At 43.8% G+C, this 17,293-nt stretch overlaps 1 protein-coding gene across 1 annotated transcript in view; it reads left to right on the top strand.

Annotated features, from left to right (window-relative positions):
- Positions 1–17,293, top strand: part of LOC143775442 (peptidyl-prolyl cis-trans isomerase FKBP8-like) — a 135,815-nt gene that overhangs the window by 36,606 nt on the left and 81,916 nt on the right. Inside the window, exon 3 of the mRNA XM_077263575.1 lies at positions 1,540–1,628. Within this exon, the coding sequence (XP_077119690.1) occupies positions 1,540–1,628 (89 nt within the window). The remainder of the gene's footprint in view (positions 1–1,539; positions 1,629–17,293) is intronic.

The following is a 17,293-nucleotide window of genomic DNA, read 5'->3' as shown; positions in this document are numbered from 1 at the left end:
CCATCCTCTGGAATTCAGTGCCCCAACACATCCGGTTATCCACTTCTTTTGGATCCTTTAAAAGAAACCTGAAAACCCACCTCTTCAAAGAAGCTTACAGCCTGTAAAGACCACACGGCCACCTCAACACCATTGGAGCTACTGCAACCCTCAACCTATTGTCTCCTTCCCCATAATCCTGTAGAATGTAAGCCCGCAAGGGCAGGGTCCTCTTCCCTCTGTACCAGTCTGTCATTGTTAGTTTTGTTTACTGTAAGTGATATTTGTATTTTGATGTAACCCCTTCTCATGTACAGCACCATGGAATTAATGGTGCTATATAAATAAATAATAATAATAATAATAATTTCTAGGGCGACTGAGGGCTGATGTTCTTAGTCTGGGAGGGGGCTAATATTCATGGCCCCTTCCTAGGTTATTATTATCAGCCCACAGCTTTCTACCTAGTCTTTGCTGGTAATTAATCATAGATGGGACCTCACATTATTTTTTGGGGAGTCACCCATTGTTAATAACCAGAAAAGGCTAAGTAGACAACTGTTAATAGCCTGGGAAGCTCCATGTTTATTACCCCCTTTCCAGAATATAAACATCAGCCCCCTTCTGTCGGCTTTCCCTCATGTACATTAAGCTACACACGCACTGCATTAATTATATATATGTTACTGACATCTTTCTATTTATCTATTCTATGTATATATTTAGTCTATCTTTTCTATTCTGATGGGTCGTTCTGTGAATTTAATGTACGGTACTTGGCTGATGAAATGTCGGGTTTCCGATGAGATGGGTGAGTTAAAACCAGACGGCACATGCATGGTCCGTCTGCCATGTGATTTTTTTTTACTCACATCCATTGACTTGCATTGGTGAGTCTCATTCGATATACACGGCCATTCGCATAATGCTGTGATTTTTTTCTCAGTCTGATCCGAGCTGAGAAAAAAATTGCAGATAAGCACATAATCATTGACTAACATAAGTCAGAGTGCAAGCCGATTTTTTTTTTTATTGGATTACACTTGTCCGTCTTAAACATAAATGAGTGCGAGCCCTAAAGGTGTTGTCTTGGCTTATCATGAAAGTCTGTAGTCACTCTATGTGACTGCAGATTTATGAACTCTCCTATCGTGTGCCGCACACGCTGTGAAGATTCTCTGATGTTGGCGTCTAGATCAAGCCATATTCTGAATATGGCCTCACTCAATGCAAGTGAATTGAGAGAAGCTGCACATGTCGAGTTGGAATATGGCTGGAAGTATGTATATCGCATATGTACGAGCACATGACTGGTCGATCTCACTGCTAGCACTGGAGAATCCTCACAACACGTCTTGACTGCAGACAACGCATTTAATGGAGCGTAATATTCAGCACAACATTACTTTTTAACACATAACTGGAGACTTTAAAAAATGCTAACAAAATACTCATACAGACATCTGGATCATTCCAAATGGTTCACTACTTTCACATTGTTTTAACTGTTAAATGCTTGTATCCCCCATGTCTAACTAAAGTCATGTTTTGTGTACACAGGCTTTAGAGTTGGGTGTTCGATCAATGCAGCTGGGAGAAGTGGCATTTCTACTGACAAATGGCCTTTATGCCTTCGGCCTTCTAGGAAGGTATTTATTTTAATGCACATCACTGAACGCTCACAATAAATAGGGGCTTCCATATGACATTCATTTTGGGCAATAACAAAAGTGTCAGCACCCCATGACATTTGTCATTTGCATTTACAACCAAAATTTTGCTCAACTTGCAACATTTCCTTGTTGTAAATATACCCACCAAATTTATCAATGTTTTCCATAATTTAATACACCATTTTAGTGCCTTCACCAAAATGTAAAAACTGAGTGTTGTGGTTAACCCCTGGATAGGAAGTATGACATATTTATGAATGCATTTCTATATGAAAATTGCAAAAAAGTCACATTTTATCATTAAGGTGCGATAATTGTTACATTTTCATTTGTGGCCAAAATTTGTAATATTTGCTCACCATTCAAGCTGATGTATTATTGCTGTTTCTCTATGGATAAGGACAGTTTGGGCAGCACTGATACAGCCACAATAGTTCTGAAACTATTAACGGCTGCATGATTTTGCAAGAAAATCGCTATTTTACCTGCAGAGAAACACAGGCAGCAGTAATGGCTGTGGGTGAAACAGTTATTTTCTGGCAAAATCATGCACCGTTTTAACAATCAAATTTGGAATCGCAGTGGCAGTAAGGCTACTTTCACACTAGCGTTGTTTGGTGTACGTCGCAATGCGTCGTTTTGGAGAAAAAACGCATCCTACAAAGTTGCCTGCAGGATGCGTTTTTTCTCCATAGACTTGCATTAGCGACGCATTGCGACATATGGCCACACGTCGCATCCGTCGTGCGACGGATGCGTCGTGTTTTGGTGGCCGCAACGCACAAAAAAAGTTCAATGTAACTTTTTTTGTGCGTCGGGTCCGCCATTTTCGACCGCGCATGTGCGGCCGAAATTCCGCCCCCTCCTCCCCGGAACTCACAATGGGCAGCGGATGCGTTGTAAAACTGCATCCGCTGCCCACGTTGTGCTACATTTAGCACACTGTCCATCGGTACGTCGGGCCGACGGATTGCGACGGCCCCGTACCGACGCAAGTGTGAAAGTAGCCTTACCCACCACATTTCTGCTGGATATCGATTGCATCAGCATGCACTTATCTTTCCTTTATCAGGCGTCATCAGATCCAAAATGGAACATATAAATTTCATCCAATTTTTACAGATTTATTGCCATTATTAACCAAAGGAGCTGTATTAGATCATGTCCTTTATAAAATGTTGCTGTATAAATATTAATGCCACGCAGACTTAAAATACAGAAACACGGATGGCACAAGGGTGAAAATCGTAGGAGTTTCCTGGATGAAAATCGAACAATTTTTCATATGCTCGACAGACCCTGTCCTTAGTCCAAATCAGATATGGACAATTCTAACATTATGGGAACCTTTGAGCCTCTCAAGTTATTGTGCTTATGTCTAACAGCCTTTTGCTCCTCAAACCTGGCTAAAGATCTGAAAATAAAAGTAATGAAAGTTTTCAAAGCTAGAGAAATCTAAGAAAAGATATCTGAAAGCTTCCTCTTTGCAAATTCCACTGTTCAAAACTTAAATAAAAATTGAAAGTGGGCAACAGTTTAAGTGAATTCTAGATTTTAAAAGGTAAGACAAATCTTTGATAGAATCGCGTATCATCTGCATGCGCAAACGCATGCCAAAACACATGCAAAAGCATGCTTACGCTGCGCATCATCTTGCGCATGAAGCAAACAAAAACGCTGCATGTGCATGGCTTTAAATGCGCTTTGGCATGCGTTTGCGGTTTTTATGCGCGTGGTGAGGTGGTGACATAATTTTTTGGACACGCGCAGTCTAAAGTATGCATAAGTATCAAACGTATGCATACGCATGTCCTTGTGTACCAATGCGTTCCCATAGACAGTCATGCGTTTTTTTACGCAATCGTCCGCATGCGCAATATTTGACGCCTCAAAAAATGCAGTGTGTTGCGTTCGCCGGACCCCGCCGCACACCTCAAAACGACACATGCGTACGCATCCACAAGTGAACGCATGTCCCTGCATACACCATGTCTAATCAGCACGTGACGGCATGTATGCAAATCGTCGGTACGAGATAATTTTGACAGCGTGCAGTGTGCACTGTGAGAGTTCAGAAGTATGCAGTCATATAGAATGAGTGCAGACTCATCACAAACTTAGGCAACCTCTTTAATGCTCCTAACATAAATAAAAACCTGAAAATTAGTCAGTATCAGAAATAACATTTACATCCAGGTACCTAAATGATCCTGAATACCAATTTATTGCCAGATCAATCAGTTTCTCGTAGCAATTTCAAGAATATAAGAGGCCTCCCCGTCAGGGAATTGAAACCTGGTATCCCGCGTGACAGGCGGGGATATTTACTACTATACTAGCGAGGATTGGCTAAAACCTTATAAATTATGTTGTCTCTGGAGTCATTCTCTTTCTTTTCTTCTTTATCTTGTCCAGACTCCATGAATTTTCTCATCCACAGTTGTCGCTGCAGACTTCCATCTTCTCTGGTCTTGTGCAGCACATCCCCACACGACACCCTTAAGGATAGCAGTGTAATTATAATGCTCCTGAATAAAAATATTTGCCCTATGCTGAGCCCCTGAATAAATAATTGCCCCTCACTATATTCCCTGCACAAAATATTACTCACACTGTCCCTCTTATAGTGCATGCCCTCCACACTGCCCCTTCCTTTCCATACTGGACCCCCTCTTCACATTGTCCTCTCACACAAGGTCCCCCCTATAGGACCCATTCTCTAAGCTGTGCCCCCTCATTACACTCCCTCTCCTTGGTATACTGTTGCCTACTGGCTGTGCCCTTATACTGTTCCCCCCATGCTACAACCCCCCTACACACTACTCAGTCTCTATTCTGTGCCCACTTGCACTTTTTTCCCCATACTGTCTCCTCGCATTATTCCCCTCAATAGTATCCCCACACGTTTCTCCATCCTTCCTCACACACATTTACCTTATCACTTTCCATACTGCCTGCTTTCACATCTCTCTGACTCTGCATACTGTGTCTGCACCTATCCCATCACCCTCGCTCCCCATACTGTGTCCCCATACATTTTCCCCTCGCTTCTCATACTTTGTCCCTACCCATACCATCACTTACCCTGCTGTGTCTGCACCCATCCCACATACATGCCCCATCTCATACCTTCCTCCTCATATTGTGTCTTCAAATTTCTCCTGCTCCCCATATTGTGTCTGTACCTGTCCCTTCCTTGCTCCCCAAAATTGTGACCTCAAATCATCCCCGTTACATGAAATCTCCCCCAGCCCTGTTACACTAAATACCCCATCAAAGTAAATACCTCCCACACACAGTAAATATCCCCCCACATACAGTAAATACCCCCCACACACACACAGTAAATACCCCCACACACAGTAAATACAACCACACACTAAATACAACCACACACACAGTAAATGCACCCCCCAATAAACACCACTGACACCTAGTAAATACCCCCCCACACACACAGTAAATACCCACCACACACAGTAAATACCCCACACACAGTAAATACCCACACACGAAATACAACCACAAATACACAGTAAATGCACCCCCAATAAACACCAGCAACACCCAGTAAATACCCATCCAAGCCGTAAATACACCTTCCCAATATCTTCGGCACTTGTACCTCTGCAGCGCCAGAGACTGACGTCAGCAGCGTGATCACATGACATGATCACACTGCTGATGCCGCTGTGACCCAGCATTCAGAGCTTCAACTGTACTCGCATCTGTAAGATGTGAGTACAATTGATCTCTGGGAGCCAGCGAGCTGCAGCTTCTCTGTGCCGGCTGTCAGCTTGAACATCTAACTCCCAGTCGTTCTCTTCTTGACCCTTGACAATCTGGTTTCCATTCTTTAGACTCTAATGAAACTGCCTTTAGTAAAGTATCTAACTATCTACTAACAGCTAAATCCAAAGGCCTCTACTCCCTCTGTTTCTCCTGGATCTCTCTGCAGCATTTGACACACTGGATCACCAGCTCCTCCTCATTATGCTTCACTTTATCGGCCTCAAAGACACCGTTCTCTCCTTGTTCTCCTCCTACCTTTCAAACCGCTCCTTCACTGTATCTTTTCCTGGCTCCTCTTGCCCTACTCTTCCCCTTACTACTGGGGTTCCTCAAGGCTCAATCCTAGGCCCCCTCCTTTTCTCTATATAAATTGTCCCTATTGGACAAACCATCTTTAGATTTGGTTTCCATTATCATCTCTATGCTGATGATACCAATATATTCACATCTTCTCCTGAAATCAATGCCACCTTAATACAAAATAGCAGGAATTTTCCGTCTGCTGTCTCTAACTTCAGGCCTTCACTCAATCTGAAGCTGAATCTCTCCAAAACTGAATTTCTCGTATTTCCTCCCTCTAGATTTTTCCTACGCCTATTCTATTATTCGAGAAGGCGTTTAGTGGATTTACCTGTGACCGTCGCTAGGTTTTGATTGTGTGATAATTCCCTTTCTTCTCCTACTTTGGTTTGACCCCATCCTCCACTCCCCGATGCATTCCTCTCTGGTGTGTGTGAGTATATTTGTATGTTTGGTATGTTTTGTTACCCCTGTTCGTATTACCTTGTTAGTCTGGTTGGTGTCTTACAGTACACTACCACTCCCCTCTTCCCTTGGTGGGGGAAGGGTACAGACTGAGGGCAGATTCAGGAGCTAAGTTAAGGTAAGTGGTGTTGTCACCATCAGAAGTAATCCAGGGAACTGAACGATATTAGTGTTAAGGTACCGTCACACTAAGCGACGCTGCAGCGATACAGACAACGATGCCGATCGCTGCAGCGTCGCTGTTTGGTCGCTGGAGAGCTGTCACACAGACCGCTCTCCAGCGACCAATGATGCTGAGGTCCCTGGGTAACCAGGGTAAACATCGGGTTACTAAGCGCAGGGCCGCGCTTAGTAACCCAATGTTTACCCTGGTTACCAGTGTAAAATGTAAAAAAACAAACAGTACATACTCACCTTCGCGTCCCCCGGCGTCTGCTTCCTGCACTGACTGAGTGCCGGCCCTAACAGCAGAGTGGTGACGTCACCGCTGTGCTGTGCTTTCACTTTATGGCCGGTGCTCAGTCAGTGCAGGAAGCGGACGGCGGGGGACGCGAAGGTGAGTATGTACTGTTTGTTTTTTTACATTTTACACTGGTAACCAGGGTAAACATAGGGTTACTAAGCGTGGCCCTGCGCTTAGTAACCCGATATTTACCCTGGTTACCATTGTAAAACATCGCTGGCATCGTTGCTTTGGCTGTCAAACACGACGATACACGCCGATCTGACGACCAAATAAAGTTCTGAACTTTAATCAACGACCAGCGATATCACAGCAGGATCCTGATCGCTGCTGCGTGTCAAACACAACGATATCGCTAGCCAGGACGCTGCAACGTCACGGATCGCTAGCGATATCGTTTAGTGTGAAGGTACCTTAAGGGACAAGGAAGGAGCCCCTGGTACTGGGACTCCCGACAACAGAGTCGTGACACAGAACTTTTCTTTATTCCCTATATCCAATCACTCACTTGCTCATGTTACCTGTATCTCAAACACATCTCCAGATTCTGACCTTTTCTCACCTTTTAAACTGCAAACATTCTTACTTTCACTCTTATTCGTTCTCGTCTGGACTACTTCAACACTTTACTGATCGGCCTTCCTCTAAAGGTACCTTCACACTAAGCGACGCTGCAGCGATACAGACAACGATGCCGATCGCTGCAGCGTCGCTGTTTGGTCGCTGGAGAGCTGTCACACAGACCGCTCTCCAGCGACCAACGATGCTGAGGTCCCTGGGTAACCAGGGTAAACATCGGGTTGCTAAGCACAGGGCCGCGCTTAGTAACCCGATGTTTACCCTGGTTACCAGTGTAAAATGTAAAAAAACAAACAGTACATACTCACCTTCGCGTCCCCCGGCGACCGCTTTCTGCACTGACTGAGTGCCGGCCCTAACAGCAGAGCGGTGACGTCACCGCTGTGCTTTCACTTTACGGCCGACACTCAGTCAGTGCAGGAAGCGGATGCCTGGGGACGCGAAGGTGAGTATGTACTGTTTGTTTTTTTACATTCTACACTGGTAACCAGGGTAAACATCGGGTTACTAAGCGCGGCCCTGCGCTTAGTAACCCGATATTTACCCTGGTTACCATTGTAAAACATCGCTGGTATCGTTGCTTTTGCTGTCAAACACAACGATACATGGCGATCTGACGACCAAATAAAGTTCTGAACTTTAATCAACGACCAGCGATATCACAACAGGATCCTGATCGCGGCTGCGTGTCAAACACAACGATATCGCTATCCAGGATGCTGCAACGTCACGGATCATTTGTACAAATAGTCCCCAAAACATATTTATAATACAATAATTAGCATACAAATAATTGTATATAGATGCTAAATTGCATCCTGAGATATAAGGCAAAAAACGACTCAGAGGATAATTAGCGAAACGGAGAAAGATAGAGTCAAAATGCCAATAATTGCAAAATTAGTAGAAACTTTATTACATAGTAAATACACACATAAAATCAATATTGTGCACACAGTGTGCACATAGCCGTGAGCAATACAATTTTAGTATAGCATCTATGAAGTGATAAAAGACAAAAACTCCAAGGCTGAGAGAGCAAACGGTGCACCTAGTCCATATATATGGGGGTCCTGTTGTACATGTGGCTACTGCATGTGTTTAATATATCCAAACTAAGGCACACGTATAGGGTAGGGCGCTATATAGGATTGGTGAGTGGTAAGTATAAGGCAGGCTACACTAGGGACCAATGAACTGATTAATCACATAAAATAGTAACCTAACACCTGCTGCTACCAGCCAAATGGAAACACTGGCCGAAACCTATAACCAATACAAGTACTAGCCAATAAGTAGTACCCTAAGTGCCAAAGTAAAGCAAATAGTACAGATCTTTACCCATGTGTCCTGGACCGGTGCGACCGCGCTCTCACCCCTACGCACGTTTCGGTGCGAGATCACCTTCTTCAGGGGGCGTCCCCCTGAAGAAGGTGATCTCGCACCGAAACGTGCGTAGGGGTGAGAGCGCGGTCGCACCGGTCCAGGACACATGGGTAAAGATCTGTACTATTTGCTTTACTTTGGCACTTAGGGTACTACTTATTGGCTAGTACTTGTATTGGTTATAGGTTTCGGCCAGTGTTTCCATTTGGCTGGTAGCAGCAGGTGTTAGGTTACTATTTTATGTGATTAATCAGTTCATTGGTCCCTAGTGTAGCCTGCCTTATACTTACCACTCACCAATCCTATATAGCGCCCTACCCTATACGTGTGCCTTAGTTTGGATATATTAAACACATGCAGTAGCCACATGTACAACAGGACCCCCATATATATGGACTAGGTGCACCGTTTGCTCTCTCAGCCTTGGAGTTTTTGTCTTTTATCACTTCATAGATGCTATACTAAAATTGTATTGCTCACGGCTATGTGCACACTGTGTGCACAATATTGATTTTATGTGTGTATTTACTATGTAATAAAGTTTCTACTAATTTTGCAATTATTGGCATTTTGACTCTATCTTTCTCCGTTTCGCTAACGTCACGGATCAATAGCGATATCGTTTAGTGTGACGGTACCTTAACCAAATTTTCTCCTCTCCAATCCTTCCTGAATGTGGCATCCAGGGTCATATTTCATTCCAGTTGCTACAGCGATGCCTCCAACTTGTGCCAGTCATTTCACTGGTGGCCCATTCACTGCAGAATACAGTACAAATTTACTTTTCTCTTCCACTAAGCTCTCCACAGTTCTCCACCATCGTATATCTCCTCACTTATCCCTGTCTATCACCCTACACATGCTCTCCGCCCGCATTTAAGATTTAAGACTAACAACCTCCATAATCCAAACTGCCCAATTCCGTCTCCAAGACTTCCATCATGCTGCACCAGTTTTCTGGAATGCACTACCCCAGACGATCCGACTAATACCTAGCCCCCAAGTTTTTAATCACCTCAATTTGCTAACCTAATTCTCCCATCTTCCCTCTTTCTATATTTTACTCAGAATCTGGTGCCTCCTTTTTATCTGTCTTCACATCCTCCATGCACCCAATAGCATTAGGTAACTGTACTTAAACAGATATTGGCCGATGACTGGTTCATGCAGCATTATCTGAAATGCCCTATTTATTATAATGATGGCTGGATCATACGTGACAAGCACTTTCTACCTAATATGTCCACCATATTTCTTTTTCGATTGTAAGCTTGCGAGCAGGGCGCTCACGCCTCATGTAACTGTTGGACTATGTGTTACTTTGTGATGTCTTTGCTTAATTGTGAAGTGCAGCAGAATATGTTGGTGCTATAGAAATAATTTTATGATTTATTATTTATTACTGACCTACAACTAGTTGGCCAATTTTACCAGTATAGGTCTGAGCAGCTTATTTTTGTCTAATCAATAAGGCTGCTATGCTATTGTGTAGTAAGTGATATCAAAAGACAGGAGAGAGGGCTGTGTGCGCACAAGCTAATTGTAATAATCCGCGTTCCTTTGTGATCATCACGTTTGCCAGGAAACAAGACACATAAATTGACACAGAATACATTTTTCATAGCAACCCAGACACAGAATTTAATGACAGATACCTTTGACTCATAGAATATGATTTGTAAACATGATGTGGTTAGCTGCAGTAAAAAAATATTCAGTCTGCAATCTTCACGTATTCATTGTCTGATCCCCTGGTATGTAATTTGCAGCATGATCCAAATTTCAGATTTTTTTCTTGTAGGAGTGACTCTCCTAGTACACAGGCTGGATTTGAGTTTTGCATGTATCTAGAATGCTGCGTATATCTAGGCCGTTGTTTGTATCAGCACAGCTTATTCTGTATTTATATCCCCTTAGTAGTATACTTTCCTTTTTCCTATAGCCACTTTTCTCTGGCTTCCCTGATACTGTAGATACTTTCCCCTTCCTCCATCTTGTAAAGATCTGCGTTCAACCCCCTTTTCTGGCAGAAGGAGCTCTGCTGATTGACAATTTTGAAAATCAGGCAACTAGGTAAATTACAGACTGCAGCAACAAAATGCTAAAAAATAAAGACTATATGGAAATTTGCTTACATTTGCAAGTAGAAAGGAAGTGAATAATAATAAAAAAATTATTTGCGATGGTGTACATAGCCTTTCAAGCTCTTATCCTTTGAAGCAAATCTATAAAGTACCCCCCAACTACCATGCGCTGTATTGCCACTGGCTTATGGCTAGTAGCTCTTGTATATACTTTTCCCAAAGAACTATCTACTATATAATTGTCTAAGGGGTACTTCCGTCTTTCTGTCTGTCCTTCTGTCTGTCCTTCTGTCTTTCTGTCACGGATATTCATTGGTCGCGGCCGCTGTCTGTCATGGAATCCAAGTCGCTGATTGGTCGTGGCAAAACCCCCATGACCATTGCCACGACCAATCAGCGACGCGCACAGTCCGGAAGAAAATGGCCGCTCCTTACTCCCCGCACTCAGTGCCCGGCGCCCGCATACTCCCTTCCGGTCAGCGCTCACACAGGGTTAATGCCTGCGGTAACGGACCGCGTTATGCCGTGGGTAACGCACTCCGTAACCGCTGCTATTAACCCTGTGTGTCCCCAATTTTTTACTATTGATGCAGCCTATGCAGCATCAATAGTAAAAAAATGTAATGTTAAAAATAATAAAAAAACAAAAAAACCTGCTATACTCACACTCCGTAGTCCGCCGAGCCACTCGTGCCGGCCGACATCTTCCGTTCCCGGCGATGCATTGTGAAATTACCCAGAAGACTTAGCGGTCTCGCGAGACCGCTAAGTCTTCTGGGTAATTTTGCAATGCATCCTGGGAACGGAAGATGGCAGCCGGCGCGAGCGGCTCGGCGGAGCTTCGGTGGATCCCAAGCGTAGGTAACCACTTCCTGGATCCAGGCGCCAACGGAAGGTGAGTATATAACTATTTTTTATTTTCATTCTTTTTTTTTAACAGGGATATCATGCCCACATTGCTATATACGTGGGCTGCACAATTTACAACATAAGCTGCGCAATATACAACGTGGGCTGCGCAATTTACTACATGGGCTGCGCAATATACTACGTGGGCTGCGCAATATAAAACGTGTGCTGCGCAATATACTACTTGGGCTGCGCAATATACAACATGGGCTGCGCAATATACAACGTGGGCTGCGCAATATACAACGTGGGCTGCGCAATATACAACATGGGCTGCGCAATATACAACGTGGGCTGCGCAATATACTACGTGTGCTGCGCATTATACAACATGGGCTGTGCAATATAAAATGTGTGCTGCGCAATATACAATGTGGGCTGCGCAATATACAACGTGGGCTGCGCAATATACAACGTGGGCTGCGCAATATACAACGTGGCCTGCGCAATATACAACGTGGCCTTCGCAATATACAACGTGGGCTGCGCAATATACTATGTGTGCTGCGCAATATACTACTTGGGCTGCGCAATATACAACATGGGCTGCGCAATATACAACGTGGGCTGCGCAATATACAACGTGGGCTGCGCAATATACAACTTGGGCTGCGCAATATACTACGTGGTCTGCGCAATGTACTGCGTTGGCTGCGCAATGTACAACGTGGGCTGCGCAATGTACAACATGGGCTGCGCAATGTACAACGTGGGCTGCGCAATGTACTACGTGGGCTGCGCAATGTACTACGTGGGCTGCGCAATGTACTACGTGGGCTGCGCAATGTACTATGTGGGCTGCGCAATGTACTGCGTTGGCTGCGCAATGTACAACGTGGGCTGCGCAATATACAACATGGGCTGCGCAATGTACAACGTGGGCTGCGCAATGTACAACGTGGGCTGCGCAATGTACTACGTGGGCTGCGCAATGCACTACGTGGGCTGCGCAATGTACTGCGTGGGCTGCGCAATGTTCTGAGTTGGCTGCGCAATATACTGCATTGGCTGCGCAATGTACAATGTGGGCTGCGCAATGTACAACGTGGGCTGCGCAATGTACAACGTGGCTGTGCAATATACTACACCAGAGGTGTCAAACTGCATTCCTCGAGGGCCGCCAACAGGTCATGTTTTCTGGATTTCCTTGTATTGCACAGGTGATAATTTAATCACCTGCACAGAATGATTCCAGCACCTTGTGGAATGCTAAGGAAATCCTGAAAACATGACCTGTTGGCGGCCCTCGAGGAATGCAGTTTGACACCTCTGTACTACACTACGCATACATATTCTAGAATACCCGATGCGTTAGAATCGGGCCACCATCTAGTATAAAATATAATTCTCCAGCAGTTTCGGAGGAACAAAATTTTATTTTGTGTCCTATCTCTAAAAACCATCCCCAACAATAGAAATTAATATATTAGTAAAACCAAGAAAAATGCAATCAAGAAAATCTTGGCATTTTTATTGAATTGTTTTTTTTTATTATCTAACATTACCTTAAAAAAAGTCAATTTCCAAAAATAAAGCTCCCTTTTATTTTGTAGATAAAAAATATTGTGTCACTTGTGAGATAAATAAATAGTGTGCCTGAGGAAAATTCGGGAAATGTGTGAGGATGCATTCCTCCTCTTTGTCAAGTGTGTGGCGTACGTGTTCCCCTTTATCTTTTAGAGCAGAACTCTGCAATGATTTGAGATGTGAGTGTATACCACACAAATTTTACCAGACGTAGGATGGCATCCTGAATGTTAGAACACGCCCTGGATTTTAACCAGGGAATAATTGTATTTCCCTATCTCACAGATGCTAAAATATCTATTAAGGAACTACAAAATAATTTTATTTTAAAACAGGGATATATTAAAGCAGTGTTATTATAAGTACTAGAAAACCATTGTAAATATTGACATTCTTAGAGTTGGTTTAATAGTAGAGATGAGCAGAACAATCTGTGGAGAATCAAGTACGAGTAGAATTTCGTGAAACTAACGACAGTGTCAAGCAAATTCAAACTTTTCTTATTTAATTTGTGGTTTGAAAAAAAAACTTGCCTGGCACCATTTCCCACATCGCTGAAGTGTCAGAAACCAGGCTAAGTCATTTTGCGTTGATGCATGGGCCTCCCCATAATGTCCTGCAGCTATGACACCTAATACTATCTTATCTTGTACAGCGGTGGTCAATACCTGGGCCACCACACATCAGCGGTTGAGAGTTGAGCACAGTTTGCTTGGCATCGTTTCTCCATCTTCAGGGTCACTGAGTAAGTTTTTCTCGTGTAGAGTGTAAGCTCTTATGGTCAGCGGCGTCCTCTCTCTCTCTCACTCTCTCCTGTAGAGTGTAAGATGTTATTAGCAGCAGAGTCTTCTTTCTCTCTCTCATTCCTGTAGAGTGTAAGCTCTTATGGTCAGTAGGGTCCTCTCTCTCTCTTTCCTGTAGAGCGTAACCTCAGTATTGTTCACTCTCTCTTGTAGAGTGTAAGCTCTTATGGTCAGCAGGATCCTCTCTTTCCTGTACAGTGTAAGCTCTTATGGTTAGCAGGGTCCTCTCTGTCTTTCCAGTAGACTATAAGCTCTTATGGTTAGCAGGGTCCTCTCTGTCTTTCCTGTAGACTATAAGCTCTTATGGTCAGCAGGGTTCTCTCTCTGTTCTGTAGAGTGTAAGCTCTTATGGTCAGCACAAGCTTTCGAGTATTGAGATGTGCCATATTTATTCGATCCAAATCAAATTTTTGGGGAAAATTCTGCATAGCAAATTCGAATTTCAAAAGATTTGCTCATTTCTAGTTAATAGCTTATTGAACAGTGGCCAATATATTGTGCATTACTAATTTCCCTTTGCCAAGTTAGTAGAGATATGCAATGTAATAATAATCTTCGAAGAAATTGCCTAATAGATACAACATAGCTGTAATAGAATAATGGATGAACTAATTCAAATGAAGTGGTAAATCATTCTGGAATACATGGACATAATTGTATGAATTAATGTAATATATTGTTGAATAGATGTATCAGATCTGGAGGAGCGTAACTAGGTGAACTCTTGACTCTTCGCTAGAGCCCTTGAAGGTGTGGTTAGACTTGGCTCCAGATGGATGCCAGGTGCTGCTCCAGGACAGACCTCGGACACATGGCAGCTGGCCCCCAAAGGGGCAGGAAGCTGGAACAGACAGAAATAGGTAGACTTGGCTAGTATAGGTAGGCATGGCAGGTATGCTAAAAGACAAGGAAGGTGCAGGCGGGTACGGCTGGTATACAGACTAGCACTGCAGGTGCTGACAGGTACGGCTTGTATACAGACTGACACAGCAGGTGCAGGTGGGTATGGCTAATATACAAACTGGCATGGCAAGTGCAGGCAGGTACAGCTGGTATACAGACTGGCATGGCAGGTGCAGGTGGATATGGCTAGTACACAGACTGGCATGGCTGGTGTTGGCAGGTACAATTGGTTTACAGACTGGCACTGCAGGTGCAAGTAGGTAAAACTGATATACAGACTGGCACGACAGGTGTAGGCAGGTACAGCTGGTATACAGACTGGCACAATTGGTGCAAGTAGGTACAGCTGGTAGACAGGATGGGTATACTGGAATATACAACTGAAATACAGGCAGACATGGCAAGAGCATGCAGACAGAACAGGTATGCTGAGATACGAGCACTGGGGACCTGAGAACTAGCAAGCATGCAGAAAACTGACTAAACACGTTGCTCAGGCACCTCCCAACAAGTGGAGGTGCCTTAACTAATAATTGTCTTTAAGACGGTGTGCGCTGTCTTTTTAAGAGACCGGGAGCGTGAGCTCATGCCCTAAGTGCAATTCATGGGGATCTGCCAGGCATACGCAGACCTCAGGAGGCAGAAGCAGGAAGAGGGCGAGCGGGATGAGGGCCACGGCAGTGAGTGAGTTGGTGTCCCTGCCAGGGAAGATGAGGTTGGAAAGCGTGCAGGGATGCCGATACTACAATAGCCGAAATTTTGATGGAGTGGATGCATTTCATAAAAATGTTGAGAAACCAGTTTATATTTAAAGAGTCACTATTATATAATTATTGTATCTGTGTTGAAGCTTACAAGAAGAGACTTGATCTAAAGATGTTTTTGGCCTAGATGCATTTTTCTAAGCATCCTGAACAAACATCTGATTCATATGATGATTTAAGAAGTGTCACTTCTCCCTCTTTTTCATTAGGAACTAGCCTGTCCCAAATGACTCATACATTAATTTTAATACTGGATTATCACTGTACATGTAACACCCAATGTGAAAAATTACCTGATTGCAGCCAGGCCGTGATATCTCATGTAGTTATGGGCGAACCCCTGGATGTTCGAGTCTGGTGGGTTCAGCCAAACATTTAAAAAAAAGTTTGGGCTGGGTACCAGAAAAGTACCCAAACTCCGACCCCATTCCGATGAATGGAGGGCCCAAACATCTGTTGTTTGCCACGCTCTCATCTGCATGACAATGGGGCAAACACTGCCTCTGATCAGCAGTAAGATTAATAACGGCGGTCAGAGAGCTGCAGCTCCCACCCTGTCAGATGACAGAGTGAGCCAGCAGCTGTATCGGACTTAAAAAGCTTACATCCATTCACAGAGGCGTCAGCTGATGAGCTGATGAGAGAGTATTACTCCCATCAACCTGTACCTGTTTTCGCTAATAACAGCAAAAGCCTGTGCTATTAATAAAATTTTTTTTTAAATGATGTGGGGTCTTTTTATTTTTTGATAACAAGAATGGCAAAACTGATAGCTGCGGGCTACAACCCTCAGCTGTCAGCTTTATCATGGCTGGTTATCAAGTATATTGGGGTTCCGCATGACCTTTTTTAAAAAAATTATTTGAATAAATAATTTTAAAAAACCATGTGGCATCCCCCCTCATTTTTAACAACCAGCCAAGCTAAAGCAGGAAGCTGTGGGCTGGTATTCTCAGGCTGGTAAGCGGCCATGGATATTGCCCCTTCCAGCCTAAAAATATCAGCCCGCAACCGAATCAGAAAAGGCGCATATATTAGATGCCCCAATTCTGGAGCTTTGCCTGGCTCTTCCCACTTGCCTTGTAGCAGTGGCAAGTGAGGTTCATATTTGTGGGGATGATATCATCTTTGTATTGTCAGGTGACATCAAGCCCAGCAGTTGGTAATGGAAAAGCATCTATAATTTGAGAAATTTCTTACGGTGAACTGCGGTGAACTCACTTAGCTCAGTGCTTCTCATGGTGCTAGTGGTGATCTCACGGAGGTCATCGCCATTCGTCGGGCCGGCTCACAGCGAAGTGAACTGGAGACGTCACCTCAGTAACCTGCGGTAACCTCAATGACATCACCACTAGTCACTGAAGCTGCGTTCATGGCAGCTCTTTTTGCCGTGGTTTTCAGCCTGGATGGTTGCATTTGGCACCATACAGGTTGAGATCCATGTCTGAGTAGTAGGTGTTTGGTATGGACCCCGAACTGTATTGTTCGGGTTCGCCCATCACTAATCACATGATGTAGTATTGGGTCAGGTTCATGCAGTATAGTTTGATGTAGTGTTGTTCCAAAACAATTGTAGACCACTTTATCTCTTTTAGCTAAATAAATGAAAGAATACATTAGAAAGTAGAATTAGTATTTTTCGTTTAGCTTTCTCCTTCATTTTAGA

Source organism: Ranitomeya variabilis, chromosome 5, assembly GCF_051348905.1.
Source record: "Ranitomeya variabilis isolate aRanVar5 chromosome 5, aRanVar5.hap1, whole genome shotgun sequence".
Lineage (NCBI taxonomy): Eukaryota > Metazoa > Chordata > Amphibia > Anura > Dendrobatidae > Ranitomeya > Ranitomeya variabilis.
This window is presented reverse-complemented; position numbering and strand designations above follow the sequence as displayed.